General features: G+C 36.3%; 1 protein-coding gene across 2 annotated transcripts; it reads right to left on the bottom strand.

Moving 5' to 3' along the window:
- Nucleotides 1-5,532: 5,532 nt before the first annotated feature.
- Olfr851 (olfactory receptor 851) lies at nt 5,533-15,896 on the bottom strand. 2 transcript variants are annotated; one of them, XM_017313395.1, is made up of 2 exons: nt 14,989-15,896; nt 5,533-5,563 (listed from the first exon to the last, which is right to left on the bottom strand). In XM_017313395.1, exons 1-2 carry the CDS (start codon nt 15,894-15,896, stop codon nt 5,533-5,535), a joined length of 939 nt encoding a protein of 312 aa, XP_017168884.1. The 2 variants fall into 2 exon arrangements, with proteins under 2 accessions (XP_017168884.1, NP_667116.2); NM_146905.2 differs by lacking the exon at nt 5,533-5,563 and having other exon boundaries at nt 14,958-15,896.

Raw genomic sequence — 15,896 nt, 5'->3', positions numbered from 1 at the left:
ACCAGATAAGAAAATTACACAAGTTAGTAATGTATTTTTATGTGTGTGTTATAGAGTTTTACATTTTAGACTCTTAATATGATTCCTCATGATTTCTTTAGATATCCATATCATTATTTCATATTTCTTCCTCCTTCCATATTTATTGCCCTTTCTACTCTCTAATTATAGCCCCCAGGTTTACCTATTTACTTATCAGTAATTAAAATGGAAAAGATAGTTCTTAATCATGGATTCATTTTGTCATTTCCACCAGCTTTATGTTTTTTTCTTGGCATCACTTAGTCATTTATTCTCCTTGTAGTACTTATCTTTAAGCTGTTTATTTGTGTCTTTTTTAAATGTCTTAAAACCATTGATGACTTATTTTATTATTTAGTTTTTAACTCTGTGAGCTTCATCTAGAAAATTCTCATTTGTGAACATTTCTAAAGCACTAGTAGCTTTTGGAAAGATAATACTAGATTGTTCTTTCATATTGTTGGTTGTTCTGTGATGATATCTATGCATATGAACTTCATTCTGAGTTTTTATTATGGACAGTAACTGTTAAGCAGAAGCAAAATGCATTCCTGTTAGTCCTGAATACTGGAAATTACTGGGGTGAAATGATTTCAGATGTATAGAGGAGACAGGACTGGTATACAGGATGGGCAACTTGGTCCAGGTTTAGAATATTGAGGTAAATGATGGACATATTTCAATACACAATAACCTCAAATACAGTAAAAATATCTAGGAATCAATCTAACCGTGAAAGTAAAGGAGCACTAAAGTGAAAATTCGAATTACTGAAGAGATAAATCACTAGAAAATGGAAATACATCTCTGTTGATGATCTGCTAAAATTAATATTATGAAAGTAACCTTTAATCAGAAACCTATGTTGAGGTTCAATAAAATCCCAATATAAACTTCTACCCCATAATTCAAAGAAATATAAAAAACTATCCTAAAATTCATATGAAATCCAAAAATAATTAATAATCTTAAAAATCATATGCAAATGGCCAATGGTCTAGGGATTATAATTCCAGATATGAAGATATATTACAAAGTCATAGAATGAAAACAAAAATCAGAACAACAGTGAGTATACATAACTTTGGCCACTTAATGTTTGCAAAACATTTCAATAAAAAGCTGTAAAAGAGAAGGCATTTTCAATAAATAGTGGACTCCATATGCAGAAGAAATTAGAGTCATATCTATTATTTTGCATAAAAATTAATGGATAAGACTAGTGAGGACCTAAACAAGATCTATCAGCAAATGTGAAAGACTGAAATTGCTAGAAGAATAACTAGTCAGTACATGATATAAATTTAGGAATAGACTTTATGAATATGCCTTCTTTGTCCCAATATTTAAGGCTGAAAATTGACAATTGGGATTTCATAAACTTAGTATCTTATGCACAAATAAACCTTCTAGAACAAGATAAATAAATAATCAATTGGGTGAAGGAAAACCCCAAAGAATATGAGAGACCATCAGTGGTGGCACATGACTTTAATCCCAGCACTTGGGAGGCAGAGGCAGACAGATTTCTGAGTTTGAGGCCAGTCTAGTTTAAAGAATGAGTTCCAGGACAGCCAGGGCTACTCACAGAAACGCTGTCTCAAAAAAATAAAAAACCCAAAACAAACAAACAAACAAACAAAAAACAAAACAAAACACAAAAGAATACAAGAAAAATTTACAACTATATATCTGGCAGATGATTATATCTAGGATATATAAAGAGCTCTAATAAACAAAGAGTCAGAAAAACAAACGACCAATTAAAAATGGTCCTGAGACCTGAATAGAGATTACCAAAGAAAGAAACATGGAGATGAAGTTTGTCAAAAAATTTTCAGCATTACTGTCAGTTATAAACATATGAAGCAAAATTATTTTGAGATTTCATCTTATCCAAGTGATATGGCAAAATTAAACGAATATTGAACAAATTGAAATGAATAGGAAACTTGTATTAACCGTGGGTAAGATTTCAAACTGGTACAGTCACTTTTCATATATATATGAACTTAAAATAGACAAATAGACATAATTCTATCTATAAATACAAATATTTGATTATAATAAACATTTCTTGTTTTAGAGGACAATGATCCCTCCAAGAGCGAAAGACAACCTAACAGAAACCCAAACACAAGGCATGGCAAGCCCTCCTATGAATTGTTTGTCAGAGATATCCAAGAAATTCCCAAAATATATAGACTATTCCTACTGCCCTCAAGGGGTAAGTTGGATAGTGGGAAGTGAAAACACAATGCACATTTCAAAAAGGGTTAGTGATCTTTGATTTGCAATTTTCCTGAATATTATTCTCCGAACACTAGCTTCCATGGTACTTAAAAACAACAGGGAAACTTCCAAAGGAAAGAAGCCACTCACAGTATTACTCACTCATGTTGTCTATGAAACACAACAATGACTAGCCTGACATAATAACCCTAAGGGTGCAGCCAGGCATGTATAGCTTGGCCATAAACCAATAACCTTCTAATTAGACTGGAGACTTGATCAAGTAGAGGAAAAAATGCTATTATCTAATATCCCAGAACTAGACACTAGATAATCACTTAGTGTTACGGAAGTCATGCATATTGAAGGAGCATCTATAAACAATACTATAAAACAGTATAACACTTAATAAAAATTGAAATACTTGTACTTATATTCACAAGTAAGTACAGACTTAACTATTTTTTTTTGTTTTTTTACTCTGTTTTATTTTATTTTATTTTATTTTTTAAATTTTTTATTAGGTATTTAGCTCATTTACATTTCCAATGCTATACCAAAAGTCCCCCATACCCACCCACCCCTACTCCCCTACCCACACACTCCCCCTTTTTGGCCCTGGCGTTCCCCTGTACTGGGGCATATAAAATTTGCGTGTCCAATGGGCCTCTCTTTCCAGTGATGGCCGACTAGGCTATCTTTTGATACATATGCAGCTAGAGTCAAGAGCTCCGGGGTACTGGTTAGTTCATAATGTTGTTCCACCTATAGAGTTGCAGATCCCTTTAGCTCCTTGGGTACTTTCTCTAGCTCCTCCATTGGGAGCCCTGTGATCCATCCATTAGCTGACTGTGAGCATCCACTTCGGTGTTTGCTAGGCACCGGCATAGTCTCACAAGAGACAGCTACATCTGGGTCCTTTCGATAAAATCTTGCTAGTGTATGCAATGGTGTCAGCGTTTGGATGCTGATTATGGGGTGGATCCCTGGATATGGCAGTCTCTACATGGTCCATCCTTTCATCTCAGCTCCAAACTTTGTCTCTGTAACTCCTTCCAAGGGTGTTTTGTTCCCACTTCTAAGGAGGGGCATAGTGTCCACACTTCAGTCTTCATTTTTCTTGAGTTTCATGTGTTTAGGAAATTGTATCTTATATCTTGGGTATCCTAGGTTTTGGACTAATATCCACTTATCAGTGAGTACATATTGTGTGAGTTCCTTTGTGAATGTGTTACCTCACTCAGGATGATGCCTTCCAGGTCCATCCAATTGGCTAGGAATTTCATAAATTCATTCTTTTTAATAGCTGAGTAGTACTCCATTGTGTAGATGTACCACATTTTCTGTATCCATTCCTCTGTTGAGGGGCATCTGGGTTCTTTCCAGCTTCTGGCTATTATAAATAGGGCTGCTATGAACATAGTGGAGCATGTGTCCTTCTTACCAGTTGGGGCATCTTCTGGATATATGCCCAGGAGAGGTATTGCTGGATCCTCCGGTAGTACTATGTCCAATTTTCTGAGGAACCGCCAGACTGATTTCCAGAGTGGTTGTACAAGCCTGCAATCCCACCAAAAATGGAGGAGTGTTCCTCTTTCTCCACATCCACGCCAGCATCTGCTGTCACCTGAATTTTTGATCTTAGCCATTCTGACTGGTGTGAGGTGGAATCTCAGGGTTGTTTTGATTTGCATTTCCCTGATGATTAAGGATGTTGAACATTTTTTCAGGTGCTTCTCTGCCATTCGGTTTTCCTCAGGTGAGAAATCTTTGTTCAGTTCTGAGCCCCATTTTTTAATGGGGTTATTTGATTTTCTGAAGTCCACCTTCTTGAGTTCTTTGTATATGTTGGATATTAGTCCCCTATCTGATTTAGGATAGGTAAAGATCCTTTCCCAATCTGTTGGTGGTTTTTTTGTCTTATTGACGGTGTCTTTTGCCTTGCAGAAACTTTGGAGTTTCATTAGGTCCCATTTGTCAATTCTCGATCTTACAGCACAAGCCATTGCTGTTCTGTTCAGGAATTTTTCCCCTGTGCCCATATCTTCAAGGCTTTTCCCCACTTTCTCCTCTATAAGTTTCAGTGTCTCTGGTTTTAAGTGAAGTTCCTTGATCCACTTAGATTTGACCTTAGTACAAGGAGATAAGTATGGATCGATTCGCATTCTTCTACATGATAACAACCAGTTGTGCCAGCACCAATTGTTGAAGATGCTGTCTTTCTTCCACTGGATGGTTTTAGCTCCCTTGTCGAAGATCAAGTGACCATAGGTGTGTGGGTTCATTTCTGGGTCTTCAATTATATTCCATTGGTCTACTTGTCTGTCTCTATACCAGTACCATGCTGTTTTTATCACAATTGCTCTGTAGTAAAGCTTTAGGTCAGGCATGGTGATTCCACCAGAGGTTCTTTTATCCTTGAGAAGAATTTTTGATATCCTAGGTTTTTTGTTATTCCAGATGAATTTGCAAATTGCTCCTTCTATTTCGTTGAAGAATTGAGTTGGAATTTTGATGGGGATTGCATTGAATCTGTAAATTGCTTTTGGCAAGATAGCCATTTTTACAATGATGATCCTGCCAATCCATGAGCATGGGAGATCCTTCCATCTTCTGAGATCTTCTTTAATTTCTTTCTTCAGAGACTTGAAGTTTTTATCATACAGATCTTTCACTTCCTTAGTTAGAATCACGCCGAGATATTTTATATTATTTGTGACTATTGAGAAGGGTGTTGTTTCCCTAATTGCTTTCTCAGCCTGTTTATTCTTTGTATAGAGAAAGGCCATTGACTTGTTTGAGTTTATTTTATATCCAGCTACTTCACCGAAGCTGTTTATCAGGTTTAGGAGTTCTCTGGTGGAATTTTTGGGGTCACTTATATATACTATCATATCATCTGCAAAAAGTGATATTTTGACTTCCTCTTTTCCAATTTGTATCCCCTTGATCTCCTTTTGTTGTGGAATTGCTCTGGCTAATACTTCAAGTACTATGTTGAAAAGGTAGGGAGAAAGTGGGCAGCCTTGTCTAGTCCCTGATTATAGTGGGATTGCTTCCAGCTTCTCTCCATTTACTTTGATGTTGGCTACTGGTTTGCTGTAGATTGCTTTTATCATGTTTAGGTATGGGCCTTGAATTCCTGATCTTTCCAGAACTTTTATCATGAATGGGTGTTGGATCTTGTCAAATGCTTTTTCTGCATCTAATGAGATGATCATGTGGTTTTTGTCTTTGAGTTTGTTTATATAATGTATTACATTGATAGATTTTCATATATTAAACCATCCCTGCATCCCTGGAATAAAACCTACTTGGTCAGGAAGGATGATTGCTTTAATGTGTTCTTGGATTCGGTTAGCGAGAATTTTATTGAGGATTTTTGCATCGATATTCATAAGAGAAATTGGTCTGAAGTTCTCTATCTTTGTTGGATCTTTCTGTGGTTTAGGTATCAGAGTAATAGTGGCTTCATAAAAAGAGTTGGGTAGAGTACCTTCTACTTCTATCTTGTAAAAAAGTTTGTGCAGAACTGGAATTAGATCTTCTTTAAAGGTCTGATAGAACTCTGCACAAAACCCATCTGGTCCTGGGCTTTTTTTGGCTGGGAGACTATTTATAACTGCTTCTATTTCTTTAGGGGATATGGGACTGTTTAGAAGGTCAACTTGATCCTGATTCAACTTTGGTACCTGGTATCTGTCCAGAAATTTGTCCATTTCGTCCAGGTTTTCCAGTTTTGTTGAGTATAGCCTTTTGCAGAAGGATCTGATGGTGTTTTGGATTTCTTCAGGATCTCTTGTTATGTCTCCCTTTTCATTTCTGATTTTGTTAATTAGGATTTTGTCCCTGTGCCCTCTAGTGAGTCTAGCTAAGGGTTTATCTATCTTGTTGATTTTCTCAAAGAACTAACTCCTCGTTTGGTTAATTCTTTGAATAGTTCTTCTTGTTTCCACTTGGTTGATTTCACCCCTGAGTTTGATTATTTCCTGCCGTCTACTCCTCTTGGGTGAATTTGCTTCCTTTTTTTCTAGAGCTTTTAGATGTGTTGTCAAGCTGCTAGTATGTGCTCTCTCCTGTTTCTTCTTGGAGGCACTCAGAGCTATGAGTTTCCCTCTTAGAAATGCTTTCATTGTGTCCCAAAGGTTTGGGTACGTTGTGGCTTCATTTTCATTAAACTCTAAAAAGTCTTTAATTTCTTTCTTTATTCCTTCCTTGACCAAGGTATCATTGAGAAGAGTGTTGTTCAGTTTCCATGTGAGTGTTGGCTTTCTATTATTTTTTTTTTGTTTTTGAAGATCAGCCTTATTGCATGGTGATCTGATAGGATACATGGGACAATTTCAATATTTTTGAATCTGTTGAGGCCTGTTTTGTGACCTATTATGTGGTCAATTTTGGAGAAGGTACCATGAGGTGCTGAGAAGAAGGTATATCCTTTTGTTTTAGCATAAAATGTTCTGTAGATATCTGTCAGATCCATTTGTTTCATCACTTCTGTTAGTTTCAGTGTGTCCCTGTTTAGTTTCTGTTTCCATGATCTGTCCATTGGTGAAAGTGGTGTGTTGAAGTCTCCCACTATTATTGTGTGAGGTGCAATGTGTGCTTTGAGCTTTACTAAAGTTTCTTTAATGAATGTGGCTGCCCTTGTATTTGGAGCATAGATATTCAGTATTGAGAGTTCCTCTTGGAGGATTTTACCTTTGATGAGAACGAAGTGCCCCTCCTTGTCTTTTTTGATGACTTTGGGTTGGAAGTCAATCTTATCAGATATTAGGATGGCTACTCCAGCTTGTTTCTTCATACCATTTGCTTGGAAAATTGTTTTCCAGCCTTTCATTCTGAGGTAGTGTCTATCTTTTTCTCTGAGATGTGTTTCCTGTAAGCAGCAAAATGTTGGGTCTTGTTTGTGTAGCCAGTTTGTTAGTCTATGTCTTTTTATTGGGGAGTTGAGACCATTGATGTTAAGAGATATTAAGGAAAAGTAATTATTGCTTCCTGTTATTTTTGTTGTTAAAGTTGGCATTCTGTTCTTGTGGCTGTCTTCTTTTAGGTTTGTTGAGGGATTACTTTCTTGTTTTTTCTAGGGCATTGTTCCCTTTCTTGTATTGGTTTTTTTCTGTTATTATCCTTTGAAGGGCTGCATTCGTGGAGAGATAATGTGTGAATTTGGTTTTGTCGTGGAATACTTTGGTTTCTCCATCTATGGTAATTGAGAGTTTGGCTGGGTATAGTAGCCTGGGCTGGAATTTGTGTTCTCTTAGTGTCTGTATAACATCTGTCCAGGCTCTTCTGGCTTTCATAGTCTCTGGTGAAAAATCTGGTGTAATTCTGATAGGCTTGCCTTTATATGTTACTTGACCTTTTTCCCTGATTGCTTTTAGTATTCTATCTTTATTTTGTGCATTTGTTGTTCTGATTATTATGTGTCGGGAGGAATTTCTTTTCTGGTCCAGTCTATTTGGAGTTCTGTAGGCTTCTTGTATGTTCATAGGCATCTCTTTCTTTAGATTTGGGAAGTTTTCTTCAATAATTTTGTTGAAGATGTTTGCTGGTCCTTTGAGTTGAAAATCTTCATTCTCATCCACTCCTATTATCCGTAGGTTTGGTCTTCTCATTGTGTCCTGGATTTCCTGGATATTTTGCGTTAGGATCTTTTTGCATTTTCCATTTTCTTGGATTGTTGTGCTTATGTTCTCTATGGAATCTTCTGCACCTGAGATTCTCTTTTCCATCTCTTGTATTCTGTTGCTGATGCTGGCATCTATGGTTCCAGATTTCTTTCCTAGAGTTTCTATCTCCAGCGTTGCCTCACTTTGGGTTCTCTTTATTGTGTCTACTTCCCTTTTTAGGTCTAGTATGGTTTTGTTCATTTCCATCACCTATTTGTATGTTTTTTCCTCTTTTTCTGTAAGGACTTCTACCTGTTTGATTGTGTTTTCCTGTTTTTCTTTAAGGACTTGTAACTCTTTAGCAGTGTTCTCCTGTATTTCTTTAAGTGATTTATTAAAGTCCTTCTTGATGTCCTCTACCATCATCATGAGATATGCTTTTAAATCTAGGTCTAGGTTTTCGGGTGTGTTGGGGTGTCCTGGACTGGACGAAGTGGGAGTGCTGGGTTCTGATGATGGTGAGTGGTCTTGGTTCCTGTTAGAAAGATTCCTACGTTTACCTTTCGCCATCTGGTAATCTCTGGAGTTAGTAGTTATAGTTGACTCTGTTTAGAGATTGTTCTTCTGGTGATTCTGTTACCGTCTATCACCAGACCTGGGAGACAGATTCTCTCCTCTGAGTTTCAGTGCTCAGAGCACTCTCTGCTGGCAAGCTCTCTTACAGGGAAGGTGAGCAGATATCTTGTTTTTGAACCTCCTCCTGGCCAAAAAAGAAGTCCCAAAACAGGGCCTTTCTCAGAAGCTGTGTTGCTTTGGCAGTTCCCAGAAGCTGTCAGCTTCTGTGTTGCAGACTCTCCCCTGTGCAGACTAAATTCCTAAGTTCCAGGGAGTCCCGGAACCAAGATGGCGACCGCTGCTCCTGAGGCTGAGGCCGCCTCCCAAGCCAGGCGGACACCTGTCCTCTGGTCAGGACGGTGGCCCGCTGTCTGCGGCCCGCCAAGGGTGCTGCCTCAGCGGCTCTGTGCTTCCGCCTATCCCAGAAGCTGTCCAGTTCTCTGGCGCACCCTCTCACCTGTTCAGACTAATTTCCTAAGTTCTGCTGAGTCCCGGAACCAAGATGGCGACCGCTGCTGCTCCAGACTTAACTATTAATCAAAAAAGTTTTTCTGTACCACAAACAGGGACAACTTCAGAAAAGCAATCAAAATATAGAATTGTGATTCCCAGTCACAATGCATGCACCTAAAAAATTCACCCCCACACCCAATGCTTATGGAATACTGTGGAAGACATGGCAGAATGAGTCAGAGGGTCAGAGAATTTGCTTTTCAATAATGTCTCCTAGTAATATCTGAAGCTACTCTCATAAAGTCTCTGCAAGAAGATGCTTATGTGATTGTTGAACAGATGCTTATGTGTTGAACATCACAAATGGAGATGTCAAATTGGATGGGGAAAAGACCAGGAAGCTGCAGTCCTGTAAAAAGGACTATAGGCAACTAAGGAATGCTGATAAAGGGGGAAACATTCTTCCCCAGGGACAAGAACACCAACTGGTTATTCAATATCAAAGAGTGAGCCTATCATCCACAAATACACGGTAGGTTATGATTAGCATAAGATATAATAGCATATAATAGCATAATTAGCATATATAAATAATATAATATAATATGTATATATATATATTTATGTGTGTGTGTGTGTGTAAGAGAGAGAGAGAGAGAGAGAGAGAGAGAGAGAGAGAGAGAGAGAGAGAGAGAGAGAGAAATTGTCCATATAAGAATTATTACAAAATGGGCAATGAATTTGGAGGAGAGTGAAGAAAGGTACATGGAAGAATTTAGATGGAGAATAGGGATGAGAGAAATACTGTAATTATAATCTCAGAGAAAATAATCTATGGTTTCTGGGAGCAGTTTTATTCACTCATGCAGAATGCCTCCTCTCAAACTTCTTAGAATGGTTTTATACACACTTTATTAATTTTCACTACATTGGATTTGATATGGCAAAGTAATTACTGTAACAAGTCCCTAAATTTTATCGTATTTTATAAGAACTTTGAGACATTTTTCTTCTACTCATTTTCTATACAACACATTTTTATTATATACACAATGATGTAACTTTAAGCATCATAACTAGTCAGCAACTTCAAAAAAGATACTGTAACAATACACTGACTATTTTCACCTTTTCTATTGTGTTGAGAAATGTTTATTCAAAGGCTTAGTGCATTTTCTGTATATGTATAGTCACACAGTAATTCATGTATCCATGTTTCCCTGTGCATGTACACATAGAAGACATGTATTGACAATGGATATATATACCTCACTCAGGATGATTTTTTTCTAGTTCCATCCATTTGCCTGCAAATTTTATAAAGTCATTGTTTTTAATAGCTTTGTAGTACTCCATTGTGTAAATGTACCACATATTCTATATCCATTCCTCAACTGAGGGATATATGGGTTGTTTCCAGCTTCTGGCTATTATAAATAAGGTTGCTATGAATACAGTGGAGCATGTGTCCTTGTTATATGTTGGAGCATCTTTGGGTATATGTCCAGGAGTAGTATAGCTGGGTCCCCAAGTAGTATTATGTTCAGTTTTCTGAGGAAGAGCCAGACTGACTTCCAGAGTTGTTGTACCAGCTTGCAATCCCACCAGTAATGGAGGAGTTTTCCTCTTTCTCCCCTTCCTCATCAGCATCTGCTGTCACCTGAGTTTTTGATCTTAGTCATTCCATAAGAAGCTCAAAACAAAGGAAGACCAAAGTGTGGATGTTTCAGTCCTACTTAGAAGGGGAAAAAAATAATCACAGGAGGTAGATGGTGGGAGGGACCTGGGGTGAAGAGACGAGGTGAAAGGCAAAAGAGGGAGATAGGATCAGGTGTGGGGAGATGTACAGAAGACCAGAAAATTGAACAGAGGTGTGTAGCAATGGGGGATTGGGAACTGGTGTTAGCCACCAGAAAGTATCAGATGGCCAGAAAGCAAGAGGCTCCCATAACCCCACAGGGATGACATTAGCTGATGTTATTCCAAACAAAGAAGAGAAAGAACCTGTAGAGTTTATATCCAGAAGTTAGGAATGGCCCCCCAGTTGAGGGATGGGGTCACCCAAAAAATCTCAAAAATTTTAATGCAGAATTGCTAATGTCTAAAGGAAATACAGGAAAAAACATTGATTCAGAGATGGAAGGAAAGGCCATCCACCTAGTTATCCATTCTATATGCAGACACCAATCCCAGGTAATATTGTTGATGCCAAGAAGTGCTTGCTGACAAAAGTTTGATATAAATATCTCCTGAAAGTCTCTGCCAGAGTCTTACCAATATAGGTGTGGATGCTTACAGCCAACCTTTAGACTGAGCATAGACCCCAATGGAGGAGTTAGGGAAAGGACTGAAGGAGCTGAAGGGGTTTGCAACCCCATAGGAAGAACAACAATATTAACCAACTAGACCTCACAGAGCTTCCAGGGACTAAACCACTTACTAAAGAATACACATGGATTGACACATGGGTTCAGCTTCATATGTAGCAGAGGATGACCTTGTCTGGCATCAGTGGGAGGGGAGGCCCTTGGTCCTGTGAAGGCTTAATGCCTCAGTGTAAGGAAATGATAGGACAGTGAGTTGGAAGTGGGTAGGTGGGTGGGGAAGCACCCTCACAGAAGCAGGGGGATAGGAAAGGAGGAATGCAGAGAGGAAACTATGAAGGGGGATAATATTTAAAATATAAAAATAAATAAATAAATAAATAAATAAATAAATAAAAATACAATAAAAATTTAAAAATAACAGTACTTTATAATGCATTTTATATGATTTTATTATACTTCATAGAACTTTTTATTTGACAGTTTTGTCAGACCTCATTATATAATACAGTCTCAATGAATGAATATTTGCTTGCATCATCACTGAGAAGCATCAGAAATCACTCCAAGGAAGAACATAGATAAGACAATCTTTTGCATGTTGGATGGAACTTTAATAAATGACTGAGCCACATTGAATCTGCAAGACAACTATTCAGATTATAGTCATATTGGATAATTTTAAAAATTACAGTAGGAGAAGAATTGTCTGGAGATACTATAGTCATAGTTCTGGAACACCATACTTGAGAATATAAACTAATATCTAATCATTTCTGATAGGAAATAAGTAAGAGATCAAAGTAACATTACAATCGATATCAATAGGGCAAAACAATGAATTTATTGAAATTAGTTACATTAGTATTTGTGCAGTATTAATTTAAGGCCCTTACAGGGTAGTCTTTTAACACCTTAGTGATAACTTTAAGAGGGGGAATGACTCAGATGTGTCATGAAAAGCCCACAAAAAAAGTTGAAATCTAAAATGTATGCTTAAATTTCAGGCATTTCCATAGGTCAGACTCTTTTTTGGGTAGTTGGGATGATCTGAGCCTCTTGTAGGTATCTTGAATTGTCTGAACATCATTCAGGAAAGCTGGCCTTTACTGAGTATCCTCAGTAGTCTATGCTGTATATATAATCTTATGAAAGGAGGGGTCTGTGTATCTATTCAGTTGTTAGGACTCTCATTGCTTCTGTGTTGTTTTCTTAACGAGTATTAGAGAACATTCCTTTAGAATTTTTAATCTCTGCATGATGGGGTGTTTTACTTTGCTTTGAAATATTCAAAGTCATAATGAGTGTTCCTCCAAGATGTAATATTTTACCCCTGATAAATTGTTACACAGCAGAAATTCCTATTTGAAAGTTTACCATAAATGGACGTTGGATGAGACTGTATCAATACCACTAAGAAATAACTTGAGATGCCTTTTTGGATTTTTTGTTTGTTTGTTTGTTTTTGTTTTTGTTTTTCATTTAGAGAATAAACATGGCATTTGACTTCAGAGTAGAGGTGAATCATATGATCACTTGTATTTGTCTATGAATATATTAGATTAGTTGTTTGAATTGTCAGTCTGAAGCTACAATGAAAACTTTCATTTGAACTAAACTGTACTGCCATTTTTGATCATTTAAAGTTTTAAAATATTTAAACAGTGGTATTCAGAATTGGTATGTAGTATATTTTTCGATTCATACATATAAACTTCTTACTTATTTCTTCAGTCTTTTAAAGCTGTTGCTCTTTTATTTGTTCTATATTTGGAAAATACTATAATAGCAATTAAAATATAATTCTTGTGTGAGTTTCTAAAATTGCTAATGAAAATAATAAATATAATGTCTAACTCTTCAAAAAATTGCCCCTGGTGATATTTGGATGATAAGTCCTGCTTTATATATGAGACATGTATTGTTTATAAATGTTGTAAATATTAATGAAGGAACTGTAATTTGTAAGTGAAAAATAATCTAAGTAACACAAGACTATCAGGCTACATACTTTTAGACAGGGAGCTGAAATTGTCAAATAAGTTCTTGAAGACAGCTTTTTACCACAAATATATAGCGATCTATTACCTAAACATAAAAGTTTGAAACAACGTCTTTCAACAAGTTTATTTACAGTGGAGCAAAATTTTTCCCACATTTTAGTAAAAATCTAAAGACTAGGTCATGTTAGTTCCCACTACACATGATATAAATATATTCTAAAATGTACATAATAGTTGATAATGACAAAAAAGGTGAGTTGCGGTAATATCAGAAGAACAACAAGTAATTAAGCAAAATTGAGACTCACTTTGTCTGGGTTAATGGAAATAAACTATTTGAAAAGATTGTACAGGAATATAGACAGGATGAATGTCCACTCTATAAATGTCTAGAATATTATTTTTGAGAATACATGTATAGAAATAAAAAACGATCCTGTTATTACAATTTCTCTCTTCTCAAAAATATTACACATAATTATATTTTTATATTGTATTTACACCCACACAGATAACCTGAACTCTTAGCTCCAAACAAATATTTTTGTCACATGTGGCATCTACATTGCTATGACGTGAAATAATATTCACAAGTTAGAAGATAAGGATATAGTCTTATCAAATTGATATCAAGCACTCAAATAATGGCAAGGATATTTTTGTATATCTGACTTCTTAGAAAAGTGTATCATAATGATTTGAGTGAAGATGGTTTTACTGGGAAACATGTGAAAAATCTACTATTCTCATAAATAGGTTATTACAGGCATAAAAATAACTTCACACAAATGTAGCTTTCTGAACCAATAAATTTATACATGAACATAAGTAAGTCAAAATCAGTGTCAAAACCAGATGTCTACTGTGGTATGACTGATGGTTTACAATTGCTAGACCCTAGAATCTCTTTGATCAACTAAACAACTTCAATAAGAATAAATTTTATCCACTGAAATTTTGATGCAACGATAACCCTTTGAGGAAGTCTTTTGAGTTACTTTCAGAACTTCCTCAGACTTTTAGGTATTGTTAACTTCCCGAGTGTTAGGGATTCTATATTTTCAGTGTAATACCTATGTCATAGGAGGACACTCAGAGTTTTGCCCCTGATATCCTGTAAATATGGGATTATCTACAACTTCCAAAACCTGCTAAAGACTCACCAAAATGTAGAATTTGAATTGACTATCTTATATATGAACTAGTGATTATTTATATCTGAAATTATAGTTTCAGTATTTCTGAAATAAATGTGATAGACAACATTTATAGAAGAATGAGATTTTTTTCTTATTTCAAAACCTATAGCATTCTTATAAATGGAAAGATTTTGTCGTATAATATTTTATGACACTAACAAAATGTAACAATGTGAATGGATTTTGCATTTTAAAAGTAATGAAACCAAGTAATGAAGAAGTTATCATGACTCACAAAGACAAACATTGTAAGGACATAGTAATTAGTTAATGAGTTATAATATTGATTAAACTGAACCAAAGTAGATGTTTTTCTGGGATACATCTTATCTGACCCCAAAACATGAAGTAAAACAGACTCTAAATAATCTATCTACTTAAACCTATTCTTTCACATTCAATAGCTGCATATTTCTATCATTAAGACAGTTCTATGCATTTTCAATAAATTGGAAGCACAGCCATTGAGGTTATGCCTCAGTAAATTAGAACACAAAACTATGGAAAACAAATGATCCCAATGATGAGCTGCCTCAAGGATCCTTTTATTTCTTTGCTCCTCAAACTGTAGATAAAAGGATTTAGCATTTGAGGGACCACACTGTACATCATGGATGTTATTACATTGCTAATGGAAGAGTTAGAAACTGAAGCATTCATGTACACACCTAAACCAGTGCCATAGAATAAAGATACCACTGAAAGATGAGACCCACAGGTGGAAAATGCTTTATGCCTTCCACCAACTGATGGGATCTTCAGAATAGAGGACACAATTTGAATATAAGAAAAAATAATCCCAGATAGTGGGATAACTGAAAATACAATGGTCGCAGTATAAATAAAAAGAATATTGATAAATGTATCAGAGCAGGAAAGCTTTGTGATTTGACCAAGCTCACAAAAGAAGTTGGGGACATTCTGTTCTGTGCAGAAGGACAGTGGCAATACCAGAAGTGTATGGAGTAGTGCATTTATAGTGCTGATGATCAGGGAAAGTAATACTAGGCAAATGCATAGGAAAGGGTTCATAATGATTGTATATCTTAGAGGTTGGCAAATGGCCACATAGCGGTCATAAGCCATCACAGTGAGGAGACAGCTTTCTAAAACACAAAATGTCAAGATAAAACATACCTGAGACAAGCAGCCTATATAAGTGATGCTCTGGTCATGTACTTGGATGTTCAACAGCAACTTTGGGACTGTTGTTGTGCTTGTGCAGATATCAGTGAAAGATAGGTTGCAGAGAAAGAAGTACATGGGCGTGTGAAGGCGGGAGTCTTTGCTTACAGCCAGTATAATGAGTAGGTTTCCAATGATGGTGATAAGGTACATGGACAAGAACAAGTCGAAAAAGAGGGGTTGCAGTTCAGGGACATATATTAGTCCTATGAGAAAGAATTCTGAAATACCTGTTTGGTTTGCAGATTCCAT

The sequence above is a fragment of the Mus musculus genome, chromosome 9 (assembly GCF_000001635.26).
Source record: "Mus musculus strain C57BL/6J chromosome 9, GRCm38.p6 C57BL/6J".
NCBI classification, from domain to species: Eukaryota; Metazoa; Chordata; class Mammalia; order Rodentia; family Muridae; genus Mus; species Mus musculus.
This window is presented reverse-complemented; position numbering and strand designations above follow the sequence as displayed.

Bases quoted from the DNA above. Each gene is read 5' to 3' on its own strand.
- Olfr851 (XM_017313395.1), bottom strand. From the start codon at position 15,896: ATGGAATCTGCAAACCAAACAGGTATTTCAGAATTCTTTCTCATAGGA. The intron at 5,564-14,988 runs GCTCATCATTGG...CTGACCAAGTAG, and splicing joins ATAAAAGGATCCTTGAGGCA to GTTTTATTCCAGGGATGCAG.